This window comes from Pristis pectinata, chromosome 11, assembly GCF_009764475.1.
Source record: "Pristis pectinata isolate sPriPec2 chromosome 11, sPriPec2.1.pri, whole genome shotgun sequence".
NCBI lineage: Eukaryota > Metazoa > Chordata > Chondrichthyes > Rhinopristiformes > Pristidae > Pristis > Pristis pectinata.
In genome coordinates, this window is record NC_067415.1 from 23421628 (window position 1) to 23437121 (window position 15494).

Here is a 15494-nt window from a genome sequence, read left to right on the forward strand (position 1 = left end):
TTTTAGACAGATTAATTGAATGTTGGCCTTTATTGTAACAGGTATGGAATATAAAAGTAGAGAAGTTTTTGTAACAGGTATGGAGTATAAAAGTAGAGAAGGCTTTGTGCATGGAAAATCATGTCTCATAAATTTGAAGAGGTTTGAAGTTTTTTGAAGAGGTGACCAAGAGGATTGACAACAGCAAGGCAGTTGACATTGTCTAACAAGACCTTTGACAAGGTACTGTATAGTAGACTGATCTGGAAAGTTAGAACCCATGGGATTCAGGGATAGTTAGCAAATTGGATACAAAACTGGTTTGGTGGTAGGAGAAGAGGGTGGTAGTGGAGGGCTGGTTTTCAGATTGGAGGCCTGTGACCAATTGTGTGCCACAGGGATTAATGCTGGGTTCTCTGTTGTTTGTCATATAGATTAATGATTTGGATGAGAATGTGGGTGGCCTGGTTAGTAAGTTTGATGTCAGATGACATCAAAATTGGTGGTATAGTGGACAGTGAAGAAGGTTGTCTAAGATTACCACAGGAAATAGATCAACTGGGAAAGTGGGCAAAGGAATGACAGATGAAATTTAACAAAGTGTTGCATTTTAGGAATTTAAATCAGGTCAGCACATACACAGTGAGTGGCAGGGCCCTGGGAAGTGCTGTTGAACAGAGAGACCTTGGGTTAAGTACATCACTCCTGAAAATTGGAACACAGGGTGGCGAGGAAGGCATATGGTACGATTGCCCTCATCAACCATGGCATTAAGTATAAGAGTTGGGAAGTTATGTTACAGTTGTACAAAACATTGGTAAGGCCACACTGGGAACATCGTGTGCAGTTCTGGTCACCACACTATAGGAAGGACGTGATTAAGCCAGAGACAGTGCAGAAAAGATTCACCAGGATATGACCTTGATTGGAGGACTTGAGTTATCAGGAAAGATTAGGTAGGCTAGGTTTGTTTTTCTCTGAAGTGAAGGAGGCCAAGAGGCAACATGATAGAGGTATATAGCATTATGATAGTCATAGATAGGGTAGGGGTGTCAAAAACTAGAAGGCATAGGGTTAAAGTGAGAGTGAGAGGTTTAAAGGAGATCTGAGGAGTAAATTTCTCCACACAAAGAGTAGTTGGTATCTGGAATGAGCTGCCAGAGGAGGTAGTGAAGGCAGGAACCCTGCTCATTTTGAGACATCTTGACAGCCACTTAAATGAGCAGGGTATGGACAAATATGGAATTAATGCAGACAAGTGGGACTAGAATAAACAGGCATGTTAGTCAGCATAGCTGCAGTTTCTATGCTATACAACTCTAGATCCATGGAGGTATATAGAACAGAAACAGCCCTCTCAGCCCAACTCACCTATGCTGACAAAGATGACTTTCTAAGCTAACCCCACTTGCCTGTGGCAGGCCCATATTTCTCTAAACCTTTCAATTCATGTAACTGTCCAAATGTTATTTAATCATTGTAATTGTACCCACCTTTACCACCTCTTTTGCAAGCTCATTCCATATACTCATCACCCTCTGTGAAAATCTTGCCCCTCAGATTCCCTTTAAATCTTTCTGCTTTTACCTTAAGCCTATGCCCTCTAGGTTTAGACTCTTGGGAAAAAGATTATGATTATATACCCTATCTATGTCCTTCATTATTTTATAAACCTCTACAAGGTCACCCCTCAGCCTCCTTTGCTCCAGGGAAAACAAGCCCAGCCTAATCAATTTCTCCTTATAACTCAAGCCCTCCAATCCAGACAACATTCTTGTGAATCTTTTCTGTACTCTCTCCAGCTTAATCACATTAACCACCTCAGAAGCCACAAAACTGAAATGGAAGTACATCATTCTCAATCCTGAAGGATTGCTTAAGAAGGCATAGAACTGCAGCAGAAAGTGATCTTACAACAATCTAAGGAAGTGTAATTAAATATTCAAATTCTCCACTTTAATCATTCTGGCATGTGACTTGGACCACTTGGAAGAGTAGAGCACCTCAATCTTAAATTATTACCGTGTGTACCATGCTTTGCTGTTTGTTTTATCCCTGTGAAATAACTACAGGAGCATTAGGTGTCTGGGTGATAAATAAGGGAAGGGCATTTTGATTCTTTTGCATGGCTGAATATTGATTTTGAAATTGTGTGTGGAGTTTTAACTTTGAATCATTTTATAGTTCACTGACTGGTTGTGCCATGTAGATGTCATCTATTTCAGACATTTGGATATCTCAGAATCCTTTTGCTGCATCTCAAAATGTCTGAGTTGAAGTGCATCGCATACACAGTGTGACACATTCCATGTCCTCCACCAATTACCCTTGTGATATTTCAGAACAAGATAGCCAAGATGTTATGAAATTATGTGCATTATAGATCCAGTCATCTGCTGTCATGTCAAAGCTAGTCCAATAAAAGAACTATATCATAACTTTTAACTGCAAGAAGAAGAGCAAAATATGGTAGTACTAAATAAAAAAAAAGAAAATGCTGGAAAAACTTAGTGGCTCAGGCAGCCTCTGTAAAGACAGAACATTTAATGAGCAGAGGCTTTCAAAGCTCAGGAGTTAACAATAGTTATTCAAACATCAACTGAAATGTTAACTCTATTTGGAATGCATAATATAAATGACACTTATATGTTAAAACAGAACTTGTTTGTGTTGACTTGCGACTATGTATGCAATGAGAATGTTGAATATGTACTCTGAAAGAAAAAAAATGCAAAACTAAAATGCTGCCCATTTTATTGGAAATGTAAAATCAGTCTCTGATCGTTGGTATTTTTTAAATTTAAAATAACGTTGCAATAAATTCTCACAAGTTGAAGAAAAGTACAACCAATGCCATCTTCATAAATTTGGCCAAATTGAATTCCTTATGGCTTACAATGGAAGATAAAATGCACCAAATTCTGTATTGAATTAAATAAGAACATACATCAGAATCATACAAAGCATTTTCATTTAATACAATGTTTTTTAAAGCAGCAAGTCATCAATACTCCATGAAAATTCATCGTCTGTTGAATCCCCCAACTGAGCTGGAAGCATCTGTAGAATATAGTGACAAAGTCTGGCATGTAGATTGCTAATTTTATATCATGACTGCTTTAATTTTTCATCCAATTATGCAATATACATAATATTCATCAGGATTTTGCCTCCTAACATTTAGGTAAAGTTCAATGCTACATCTGAATTATGCTACAAAAGCCAAATAATGCATTATATTACAAGGAAACAATTTTTCAACTACTTTCAGCCACAGCAGAAAAATACTTTCTGTATCTGTCATTGAAAAATACATGTTGTGCTTCAAACTAATTGGTATACAGAATTTTAAAGATAAATGCCTTAATTGATGAAGCGCATTGAGCAGCTTCTCTGAAATTGTTCACTATTATAATTACAGCATTGACCAAATTTCTAAGGGCAATAATACAGGGAGGGGGAGGGGAGGTGGGGGAAGCTGGCTGGAGAAAGTGGGAGAGAAAGTGCGTGACCTTTCTAATCAGCAGTATAATAGATGGATAGTAATTACTTGAAAATGACCCATGTTGGCACGGGACTATTTTGCAGCTGGTGCTCAATGTCTTTCATTTTTTGTGCAGCAAGATATGCTAATTAACTGTTGCATCTACTTTGTGTGATAAATTACTGCCTTCACAAATAAATCAATTAGAAAATTCTCTAATAAATTTACTACAGTTTCTATACTGTGAAATCCAAAGTTTGTGTTTTAGCATGATGATTATGTATTTATTTTTGAGAAACTAGAATGCATTCAAGCTGAAATATAATGGTCAGTTTCTGCCCAAGTTTTAGAACAAGATCCTGATTTATTTGGGTTTCCTTCGATACATTTCAAATTAAGAAAGATTTGGTATTGCTCCTAGGACTTCCCAATCTCTCCTTAATAAACCAAATAGGAAGTTAATATTTCATCAAATTTTAATCCTATAATTCCATTTTAATCAGACATATTAGGGTACTGAACTAGCAAGTTTTCTGTTCGAGAACTATAAGACTGTTTGAACTTCAATTTAGTTTCTGGTCTCAAGAATTAATATAACATAATGCAAAACCCAATTTTATGTGGCCATACGGCCAATAAAAGTTAAGTACTTCAATTGTAGGTGGCTATTTAGAATAAATACAACCATAACTAAAATTAAAAATAATAAACCATACAACAATTCCAGTCTTTTTTCAAATTATGATATTTCAGAAACAAAGGACAAAAACTATTGAATGTATTATATGACATAAAAGACACAATATACGAGCTGTAGGAATAACATGCACAAGAAAGCAATGATAATTTTAGCTTTAGGTTCTGATCACTTCAAATTTTAAAAAAAATCATTAAGTCCAATTCTTCCCCATCTATGTTCTGTTTTTCAGTGACATCATCTGCAGACAACCCAGTTTTCAAATTTATGTCAACATTAGTCCATTCTATTTTTCAAATGCTTCTCTTAACTCCTCTACCTGATTCAGCACCAATTCTGCCTTGGCTGCTGAGAGTTACCAGTATCTTCCGTTTTAATTTGTTGTATTTCACTTTTGTTTTCTATAAAGTCTTAAAGTTGCCTTTGGGAACCACACCAAGACTTTCTAAAAATGTCAGATTTGTCCATCAGCTCACTTAAAGCAAAGAAACTATTTTGGATGAACAAAAATGGCATCTTCTGGGATTACACCAGTGGTGCATTCTTACTTCTTGATACTTACACTTCATCTGACAGAGTAACTCACTTTATCCTGTCATTGATTTGAGGCAGTTGTAATATGTTCAGAAATTCTGACATGTTTAATTAGATACTTTGATGATAATCTTGTTTTTGTATGATATCTCTAAGAGATTTGCAAAGTGGAATAGGGTTTACACCAAGGAAGTTACACAAAGATCTAACCTCAGTGATCTTCCACCATTGCAGGTAGTGGGGATCAGAAGAAAGGACTGGGAGCCAGGAGGACATTTCAGGAATTATACAGAAACAGGCCTGGGAGATGTTTAGAGGCAAAGAGAAAGGAAAGGAACTTTGAAAGGATCACTATGATTTTCTGAGCCAATGACCACAATTCACTATCCTTTCATTCTCAGATGGACTTTATTTTAAAAACAAAGGATCATATTTTGATCAAAATAAGATAGATTTTCTTTATGTACTTGATTCTCTCTACCAACGTAAAATGTGAAAGTTGGTAACTATCTTATCAACTACTTCGCACTAAGATTACATAGACATCACATAGAGAAGTGTTAATTCTACAGCACCTGTACCTTCGATCAACAACTCTTGGCCATGGCTGCCCAGCAAAGTTCTTGAAAGAAATGGAGCAAAATCCACAAAGATCTCACGCAACAGTGGAGCAACCTTTTCAAGGGCTCGTTCTAGTTTTGCTGTGATGCTGTTTAGAAATAAAAAGTATATAAAAGAATGGCAATATAATTTGTGAATAATTACCCATAATTTAATGGTACCAAGCGCACCCATATGATTGAATGCCAGTATTTGTGAATATTGAGCCATATTCAACCATCAACATATTTTTCCATTCCTTTCTCACTCATGTTTAGTTAACTGCAGATATACTATCAGGCTCAACCATTCCACGTGGTAACAAGTTTCACACTCTCATTCCTTTAGTTAATTCAAATATGGAAGGAATTTATACTTCATAAATGCTCAACTGTAATTTGAAACTTTCTTTTTCATTCAAATAATTTTAACATTGTTGGGAAAATCTTCCAACAACTCCCTCATGAGATAAGTTCAGATAAGTGAAATACATTTCTGGGATTGCAAACTTTTTTGTTCAGGAGATCAGGAAATTTAGGAATGTGCTAATTTTATTTTCTCTTCGTGTTCACAATCGTCCTCGGCACCGTAGTTCAGTGAATACCAAGGGTAACCTGGTTTTTGTTTACTATTCTCTCATATAATTGGAGGAGTTGTAGAACCCATGCTACCACAAAATGTGGAACAAGTAAATATAGCACAGATCAAAAATTAAATCTGATATTTCTCTGTCCAGTAAGTTTCAGAAAACCAAAGAACCTTCTTCTAGTCATCCTTGTTTTTCACTTGGTCTAAATGAAATGAATTCATGTGAATAGATTCAACCAAAGATCACTCAGCGAAATGAATTCATGGGAATAGAAAAAAAAAACTAAAGTTAACCTCAAGTTTTCAGCTGAATCTTCTGGCATTGGTGCAACAGTCTGCACTGCTGGCAGATTCTTGCTGGTAGCACCATTCACAAAACTGGAGGAGGAAGACGAGGAGGAAGTGGAAGTGGCCTCTGCAGCACCTATGCAAAAAAGCATTCAAGAATCATGGATCAATTACACTGCAGCACATCAATGTAAAGCCATGTAGTTCAAGCACATTAACAGAAAAGTATAGAGAGTTTGGATGGAGTACTAATAATATAGTTCATATACAAAAATAAATTTATGAGGAAACTGGACTAATAATTCACATTACACTTAACATCTCATTAGAAACAACAACAATTTCATCAAAACAACTGAAATAACCCTGGCCTGGCCACTTTATACCCTTAATGTATGATAAAAGGAAGGACTTTCACAACCTCAAGATGTCCTAGTGCACTTTACAGTCAATAAAGCAATTATGAATCGAAGACAACTTTAATGTAGGAAATGCAGCAGCCAATTTATAAACATGAACCTTTTCACAAACAGCAATGTGATAATGATTAGATAACCTATTTTTAAGTGACATTCGTTAAGGGGTACATGTTGGAAAGAATACCAATGCTTCAGTACTACTTGTTAATTTACTCTGCTCCTAACCTTAACATCTATAACCTTCCAGGTTTGTGTGTTCATTCTCCCAGTCCCTGTCTTCGTCATATGTGCTGATGACAATGATTTCCAGGCAGGTGCTTCTGAGATGTCTTCCTTTTCTCATAACAGAGGTGTTACCCCTACCATTGCTGACAGAGCCATAAGTCATATCTCATCTATTTTGCATATATTTCTTCTCTCTTCCTCCCATCCCACCCCCATGTTCTTCCAGTCAAAGCAAAGATAGGACTCCCTTTGTCCTCACATTTCACCCCAGCATTCTCTGCACTCAACAACCATTTTTCACAATTTATGCCACCTTCAATGAGATTCAACTACCAGACATATCTTGCCACCCTTCCCTTTTCAGCATTACAAAGAAATGATTATCTTTGTGACTCCCTAGTTTGCTCTTCCATCTCCACTAACCAATCCCCTGCTCATGGCATTTCCCCATGCAGCTGCAGGAGATTCAACACCTGCTCTTTTACTTCATTTCTTCACAGCACTCATGGATATAAACAGTATTTCCAGGCGAAGCAGGTGAAGCCCTTTTTCCAAATGTAATGTACTGCAATTGACATTCACAATCCAGTATCCACTTCTTTGGAGAAATCAAACACAGATTAGGTGACCACTTGCAGAAAATCTAATGGAGTCTGCAAAGGCGACCTTGAGCTTTCGATTGCATGGCATTTGAATTCTGCATTGCACTCCCCACTCCCATTCTAACCTATCTGGCTGTAGCATCCTACACTGTTCCAAGCAAGTCCAACATAAACTTGAGGAGCACCTCATCTTCTGCAGTCTTTGGGACTCAATAATAAATTCAGAACTGGACAGTGCAGGCATAGGCATATTTTTCTCTCTCCATACCCAGTGTCTGATCTGTTGGGCATTTTCAACGTTCTTCTTTTGGTTTCAGGTCTTGCATTATGTAAATTTTACACATTTCTTTATTTTCTCTAACTTCCCCCAGTAATCAGACAGCTGCTCCACAAACATGAGATCATTTGGGCAAACTTGGCTTCACCCTATCAAAATATTTCCTTCATCCTATCCATTACTCCCTCCCATTGTCTCCCACCCAAAACTAATGTGCCTTCCCAGTTTTGATGAAGAGTCCTTGACCTGAAACATCAACTCAGTTTTTCTTTCCACTGATACTGCCTGATCTATTAAGTGTTTCTAGCATTTTGCTTTTACACATTCTCTCAGATTCCTTCTCAATACTTGAGCCAACAATTCCAAGGAAAATGCCTATTATCTTATCTTATTTATTGTATATCTGTTTGTGTTTGTTATGTGCTGGTATGCTAAGTATAAGCAATCCTAGATACACAGGGGTACTTAAGGCCCTAAATAAATATATTTCAAAGTAATTTTATAACTGAATGCAAATAATAATAATCAAGTCAATTGATCACTGAATCTGCACCAGTATTCTTGACCAAGTTCTGAATCTGTTCCTTAACACCATCTCTAAGTAGCATTCAACTGAAACCAACTTTATCTGGTAACTACTTTAAGAAGCTAGAAAAACCTTTAGACATCAGTAGAGCAGCAAATGAAGGACCAAGTATCACCTTAGTAAAAGCCAGCTCTTTTCTCTGCATGATCATGAATGGTCATTTCATTGTGGGCAAGAGCGATGAAAATTAGTGGATAACTATCATTGTGTGCATCCTTGTGATATGCAAGATTAATTATTGGACAATAAAAAGATTCTCTGATGGAAAATGGAGACACTGCAGATGCTGGAATCTGGAGCAATGTAAGAGGCACTGGAGGAACTCAGCAGGTCAGGCAGCATTCGTGGAGAGAAATGGACAATGTTTCAGGTTGAGACCCTTCACCTGGACTGGAATATCCAAATCCCCAGTCCAGGTGAAGGGTCTCGACTGAAGGAACATCAACTGTCCATTTCCCTCCACAGATGCTGCCTGACCTGCTGAGTTCCTCCAGCACCTCTTGTGTTTCCTCTGATGGAGAAGCTTGGTTTTGATATAATTGAAAAGATAGGGACAAGGTAACATGAAAGAACATTTTGTAGATTATGTAACAAATGCATTACATAATTGAGAGAAGTTAAATCATTCCTATTCACTTTGATTTTTCTTTGAGTGGTTAAAATAAGATTTCATAAAAATTATACACGGTACATGATGTGTACTGATTTGGAATTTTTTCAGCTCACACTTAAAGCTATTTCCACGTCCATTTATGTCAATGTGAAGAAAACAAAATTGTCTTGGCTCATTGCACAATGTCATACTGTAGTATGGTCATAACATTTCACAATAAATACAGAAATATCTGTCTCTACACCTGATTCATTTGCTTAATGAATCCCTCAACTGTTATAACTAGATCTTTGTTTACTGTACCTGTAGTATTTATCATACTTTTTGGTGTGGCTGCTGCAGGAGAAATTATATTCGTTGCACTCCCAGTGACAAGACTAGCAGAGCCAGTGCCACCAACCGTATTGATGGCCAGACTCCCCGGTGGAGGTTTCTTTACTGGAACAACAACGCTCCTAATAAAACAGGAAACAAGTGTTAAATTTATCAGCCTCTCATGAAAATTTCACTTTATCCTCTGCATCAAGCATCAGCAAATACTTTATTCAAATGTTGAAACTTATTTTCTTTATAAGCATATAAGAAATCCACTAGCTACACATACCAACAGTATAGAGGCATTAAAGTGGATACTAGGTACATATGGAGGAAAAGAAATTGATGTATGCTGCCAGCAAATGTGGCCTTCGCTGGAAACAATGATACACATATACAGTATGGGCTGAGTGGCCTGTTCCTATGCAATGTATTTTTTTTTGCTGCTCACTACACCCCTCTCTCTAACAAACAATAAAAATAACATGAAGATGAGAGCATACCCAAGAAGCAATGCTAATCCAATGAAAAAATATTTTGTTTGCACTGCATAATCTATTGTTTTACTTAAAGCCAAAGATTCATTTTTTCCAAATGTTTAAAAAACTTTGGCAGTTGTCTTTACAGATTATTTTTTCCATAGTTTATTTGGAATAAACTAACTTCTGAGACCATTAATTCATTCTCTTAAGCATGAAGGTTTATATTCTTATATTTTGTACTAAAGCAATTTGTAATATTACCCTCAACAACAAAATGAGACGATACCTCTTTGAAAGTTACGTGGATGACCAACAATAACTAATACTTTTGCAAGGAAATGGTGCAATTCTTCAAAGAACAACTGACAAGTATAATCACAACATACATCTTTAAAGCATGGTCCCACAGTATTATAATCTGAAGGTTTGATACAAGTTGGTCGATTACCAATCTGTGACTGCTGTTGCCACATACCCAAGTAACTGAATGAATAAATGATAATTGGGAGTACATTGGACACATATTCTCCCTCATAAATATCTATGTAGAAAGATCCCAATCTCAAACAAAACAAGTGAAGTACATATCCTCAGAACCAAGTTCAATTAGAGAATACCAAGGGGGAATTACCTGCATGGAATGCAATAACATAACCTATTTATGGGAAAAAAGTTAAGTCTTCCAAACTTCTATCACTGTGGAATCAATAATTATCCTTCAAAGTTTGACTGGATTATTGTTGTAATTAAGATGCTCTACCTTGTGAATATACAAAAAGATCAGGGCCACCACTCAGTTTGCTAAAACAACATTACAAGACAGGAGTAAATCTGCAATTTACCACTTCTGACTCAGCAGAGAGTATTTTATTACTAAACCAACACCTGCTGACACTTAAAATTTAATTATATCCACAAAGAATTCAAGTAGATTGCTCAAACAAGATTAATCACCATTAAAGCCATGATCACTATTCCACCCAAAACATTTCAATCTGGGGAAAATATTTACCTTCTTTGATGTTATGTATAATATAACTGGGGAAAGTAGTTTGTTCCAATTGATTGATCAAGATGAATCAAATCACTGCTTGGTTAATCATGATATGTTAAACTTAGAAAATTGAAGCTGAGTGGAATCATGTAATTTAACATTTGCCTGCACTGCCCATGCTGAATTACTAGATATTTTTGTTTATTATACAGTATACTTAAAGGTCTGAAGCTAAAAGCATTACTGTAAAGATATGAATTGTTACTTGGTAAACCAAGATATAGATGTTATATCCAATGCCAGGTACAATGATTCAATCCAAGACAACTGACAGAAGCATCGCCACATGAGATAATAAAATAGACATCTAAAAACGTAGGCAAAGAGATAGAATTAAAGGAAGATCTAAAAAAAAGGAAAATCTTAAAAAGAAGAAAGCCATATTCTGAGGTGGAGACATTTACATGGAAATTCCAAAGCTTGGGGCCAAGGTTGCTGAAATGGTGGATCAATTAAAATTGGGGATGTGCAAGTCCTAGAATTGAAGGAACATGTATTAGAGGGTAAAACGGCTGGAGGAGACTACAGACAGCATAAGAAAGACCATGGAGGGATTTGAAAATTTTTTAAAAACTGCTTAATCAGGAGCCAATGTAGGTCAGCAAGCACAGGGATGACAGGTGAATAGGATTTAAGACGAAATCAACAGACCTTTGAATGACCTCAAGTTCATAAAGGCAATAATAAGAGAAGCCTATTAGGAGTAACTTGGAATAGTCTGGAGGAATCGAAGTCTTGAAGAAGGATTTCAGCAACAGATGAACTGGAGCAAGAGACAGAGTCTGGTTATTTTTATAGAGGTGACCTGGCCAGCCAGACTGATGGTATGGATATGTTCTCCAGAACCCACCAAGGGATTAAATATGATGCCAAGGTTACAAACAATCTGGCCCTTCTTATACAATTGACAAAAAGGGATGGAGAGAGTTGCCTGGCAAGATAGTTTGTGATTTGTATTACCAACATTTTGCTACAGGAAATTGCTTATTGTGCACGTAAGCGAAATCTGTTACCACATCAAAAATCAGGTATTCTACTCAGGATTGTAACTCAGTACAGTGAACTAAACCCTCCAGCTCAAAGATTTAAACTAAGTGCCAGGGAAGTTTTTTTTCCCCTCTTTCACAAAGTTAAACTATGTCCTTGAAGGTGTCAATATGTGAACTTCTGTTTTTGAAATTATCATGGATTATTTTTCCAGAACCAACAACCACAAGAAAATTAAATGTTCTCACTTTGAAAACTCTACACTGTTCTTTCATATATATTATGCAAAATAAGTTAGTTATTATTTTAACATGTTTGCTCAGCACTATTAAGACTTTTTAAGTCTGCCTTCTTTGTCACAGGAAGAGGTAATACATGAAAGAAGCACAGCTGAAATTTGCATTAGTTGGCAGAGAAGGCATTTTTGATTGGAGTAGGAATTTTCCTTAGAGTGGAAAAAAATAATTTTTCTTTAAGGAAATGTAATATAAAAAAAGCAGATGTGGCATCAGTACAATTATGCATTAGAAAACACAAATCCACAAACAAAAATCAAACAACATATGACTAAACTAACGTTTTTTTTGTTATACACTTATATGCAAAACTATTAAGTGTTGTGAATCAACAGTTTAATTCAACTTACAGATGCAGTCTGGCCATCAAATGCCATTTGCACAAATGTAATCATAGGAGAAGAGGTTTGCAAATATGAAGAATACATTTCTGCATTAAATGATAATATTGTGTCAAATATGACTCTGGATTTGCTGTCTAAGCATGGTTCTGCTTGATAAAAATGTGATTTCATTGTTGATTCACTAATGTGTACCAACACTAATTCTCTCCCTCTCCCCTCAATATCAAGAATTTGCAAGCTATTGAATTAGATCAAATAGAGGAAAAAATGAAGTGAAAATACAAGTCAAAATCATTTGCATTTTAGGGTTATAGAACACCTGTATTCCAGATTAAACAACTGACACATGGCACTGAGAATTTTCAGACTTAACTGTCAAAAAATTAAAGGTGGGTTTATGTTCCAAATAGCTATTTGTGCACCTATTCCCAATACTCGCACCAGTCCCTATGGTCCATTTTTAATAACTTTTTAAATAAATTCAGATGTCTAATACACAAAGATTACAAACCATTTCTACGATTAACAGTCACTCAGTTTTTCTAGTTTGGCAATATGTGCGTTACTTCCAATTTCTTTTTTAATGCTTGTGCATCAATATTGTGCTGGGTATAACCCTGACTATTATCAGAAGTAACTGATAAAGGGTCCTGATAAAGGGTCTCAACTCGAAACACTGACTGTCCATTTCCCTCCATAGATGCTGCCTGACCCCCGAGTTCCTCCAGCATTTTGTATATTGGTCCAGATTCCAGCATCTGCAGTCTCTCGTGTATGCAGATTAGTCCCCGTTACAAGTGGCACGAACATCCTTAAAAGATCTTGGTTATGCTCCTCTTTCTAATTAAATATTAATCCCCAGATTCTAGAACAGTTCTTGTAAATTGTAGGGAAGCAAGAATAACCCAATTATTCAAAAAAAAGCACTCAGAAAACAGGGAATTGTTGGCGTAATATCAGTAGGACAAAAAAGGCTGGAATAGCTGAAAGACATCTGAAAAATTACAAGGTTAAGCACAGTCAAAATAGTTTTATGAAAGGGAAATAGGGTTTGATAAATCTATTATTTTTTGATGGCAGAAGGGGGAAAATCAATGGATGAAACATTTGGGTTTTCAAAATACATTTAATAAGGTGTCACATGAGAGGTTGTTACTATTCAAAATGAATAATAGAAGCTTGTATAGATATATCGAAAGGAAGAGTGTGACTAAGATTACTATGGGCCCTCGAGAGAATGAGGCAGGGAAATTAGTAGGAGGAACAACAAAATAGCTTACATGTTAAACTGATTTTTTTGCATCAGGACTCACTGTGTAGGATGGTGCAAATATCCAAATGATATCAAATGGGCAAGTTTCAAACAGCTCAGAAAAACTTGTATAAATCCCAATTACGAAGGACAAGATATCAGAAAAACTCAGACAAATCGCCAGGACCCAATGGCATACACCTAAAGATTTGAAGGAATTGGCTGAAGAGATAGTGTACACATTAGTTGAAGTTTTTCCAAACTCAGTGAATTCAGTGATTATGCCAGTGGATTGGAAAATTACAAATGCGACTTTGTTATTCAAGGGAAGAAGATAAAAGGCAGGCGTCTTCAGGTTCAATTCCATTATTCAATTCCTGAAATTTCCTGCATGTGGCAACACAGGTAGATAGGGTGGAGAAGAAGGTGTATGGCATGCTTGTCTTCATAGATTAGGGCACAGAATATAAAAGTTAGGATGAAAAACACTATGATGCTGGAGGAACTCAGTAGGCCAGGCAGCATCCGTGGAGAAAAGCAGGCAGTCAACGTTTCAGGTCAGGACCCTTCTTCAGGACTGAAGACAGGAAAAGGGGAAGCCCAATGTAAAGAAGGGAAAAGCAGAGCACTGATAGGTGGACAAAAGAGGGGAGACGGGGTGGGCACAAGGTGGTGATCGGTAGATGCAGTCAAGAGATAGTGATAGGCAGATGCGGGGAGGAGGGGAGAGCAGATCCACAGAGGGATAGGTCAAAGGTAAGGAGAGAAAGGGAAAAAAGGATAGAGAAAAGAGAGATATGCTAGGAAAGGGAAGAAGAGAAGAAGCATGGGGGGGTTGTGGGGAAGGGGGGTGGGGATTACTTAAAGTGGGAGAATTCAATGTTCATGCCATTAGGCCCTATGACGTAAAATGAGATGCTGTTCCTCCAGTTTGCTCTTGGACTTCTCCTGGCAGTGGAGGAGGCCAAGGACTGACATATCAGTGATAGTGTGGGAGGGGGAGTTGAAGTGACTGGCAAGGGGGAGATGCAGATAATGGTTACGGACAGAGCACAGGTGTTCTGTGAAACAGTCACCTAGTCTGTGTTTGCTCTCACCAATGTAGAGGAGGCACCGAATGCAGTAGGTGATATTAAGGGAGGTGTAGGTGAATTTCTGTCTCACCTGAAAGGACTGAGGTGATGGAGGTGGTTAGGACAAAAGTTAGGACATTTTGTTGCAACTTTACAAACTTGGAATATTAAGTGAAGTTCTGGTCACCCCACTATAAGAAGGATGTGATTGCACTGGAGAGAGTGCAGAAGAGATTCACTAGGATTAGAGGACTCTAACTAGAGGAGAGATAGGCTGGGTTTGTTTCCCAGGAGCAAAGGAGACTGAGAAGTGACATGATAGAAGCATATAAAATTATAGGAGGAATAGATAGGGTAGAATAGAGTCTTTTTCCCATGGCAGGGTTATCAAAAACAAGAGGGCAGAGATTTAAAATGAGAGGAAGGGGTTTTAAAGAGGATTTGAGGGGAAAGTATCTTTTTTTTTACATAGCGGGTGTTTGATATCTGAAATTCACAGCCAGAGGAGATGGTCAAGTCAGATACAATCATTAAGAGATACTTATTCATGCACTTAAATAGGCACAGCAGGATACAGGCCTAGTGAGAGCAAATCTGATTACTGGAGATGGGCAAAAAGGTCAGCATGGACATGATGGGTCGGATGTCCCAGTTCCGTGCTGTACAACTCTGTGACTCTCTGAATCCATAGGTCAGTTAGTTTAACATCTATTGTAGGCAACATGCATGAGTCAATGATGGAACAAGAAACAGTTAATCATTTTAGAAAAGCTTAATTTAATCTAGGAAACATTATTTC

The 15494-nt window shown here is 37.1% G+C and overlaps 1 protein-coding gene across 1 annotated transcript in view; it reads right to left on the minus strand.

Moving 5' to 3' along the window:
• The window catches only part of nbeaa (neurobeachin a), a 560854-nt gene that overhangs the window by 315523 nt on the left and 229837 nt on the right, over positions 1 to 15494 (minus strand). Inside the window, exons 31-33 of the mRNA XM_052025565.1 lie at positions 9196 to 9347; positions 6177 to 6306; positions 5276 to 5403 (exon numbers count right to left, since the gene is read on the minus strand). Of these exons, the coding sequence (XP_051881525.1) occupies positions 5276 to 5403; positions 6177 to 6306; positions 9196 to 9347 (410 nt within the window). The remainder of the gene's footprint in view (positions 1 to 5275; positions 5404 to 6176; positions 6307 to 9195; positions 9348 to 15494) is intronic.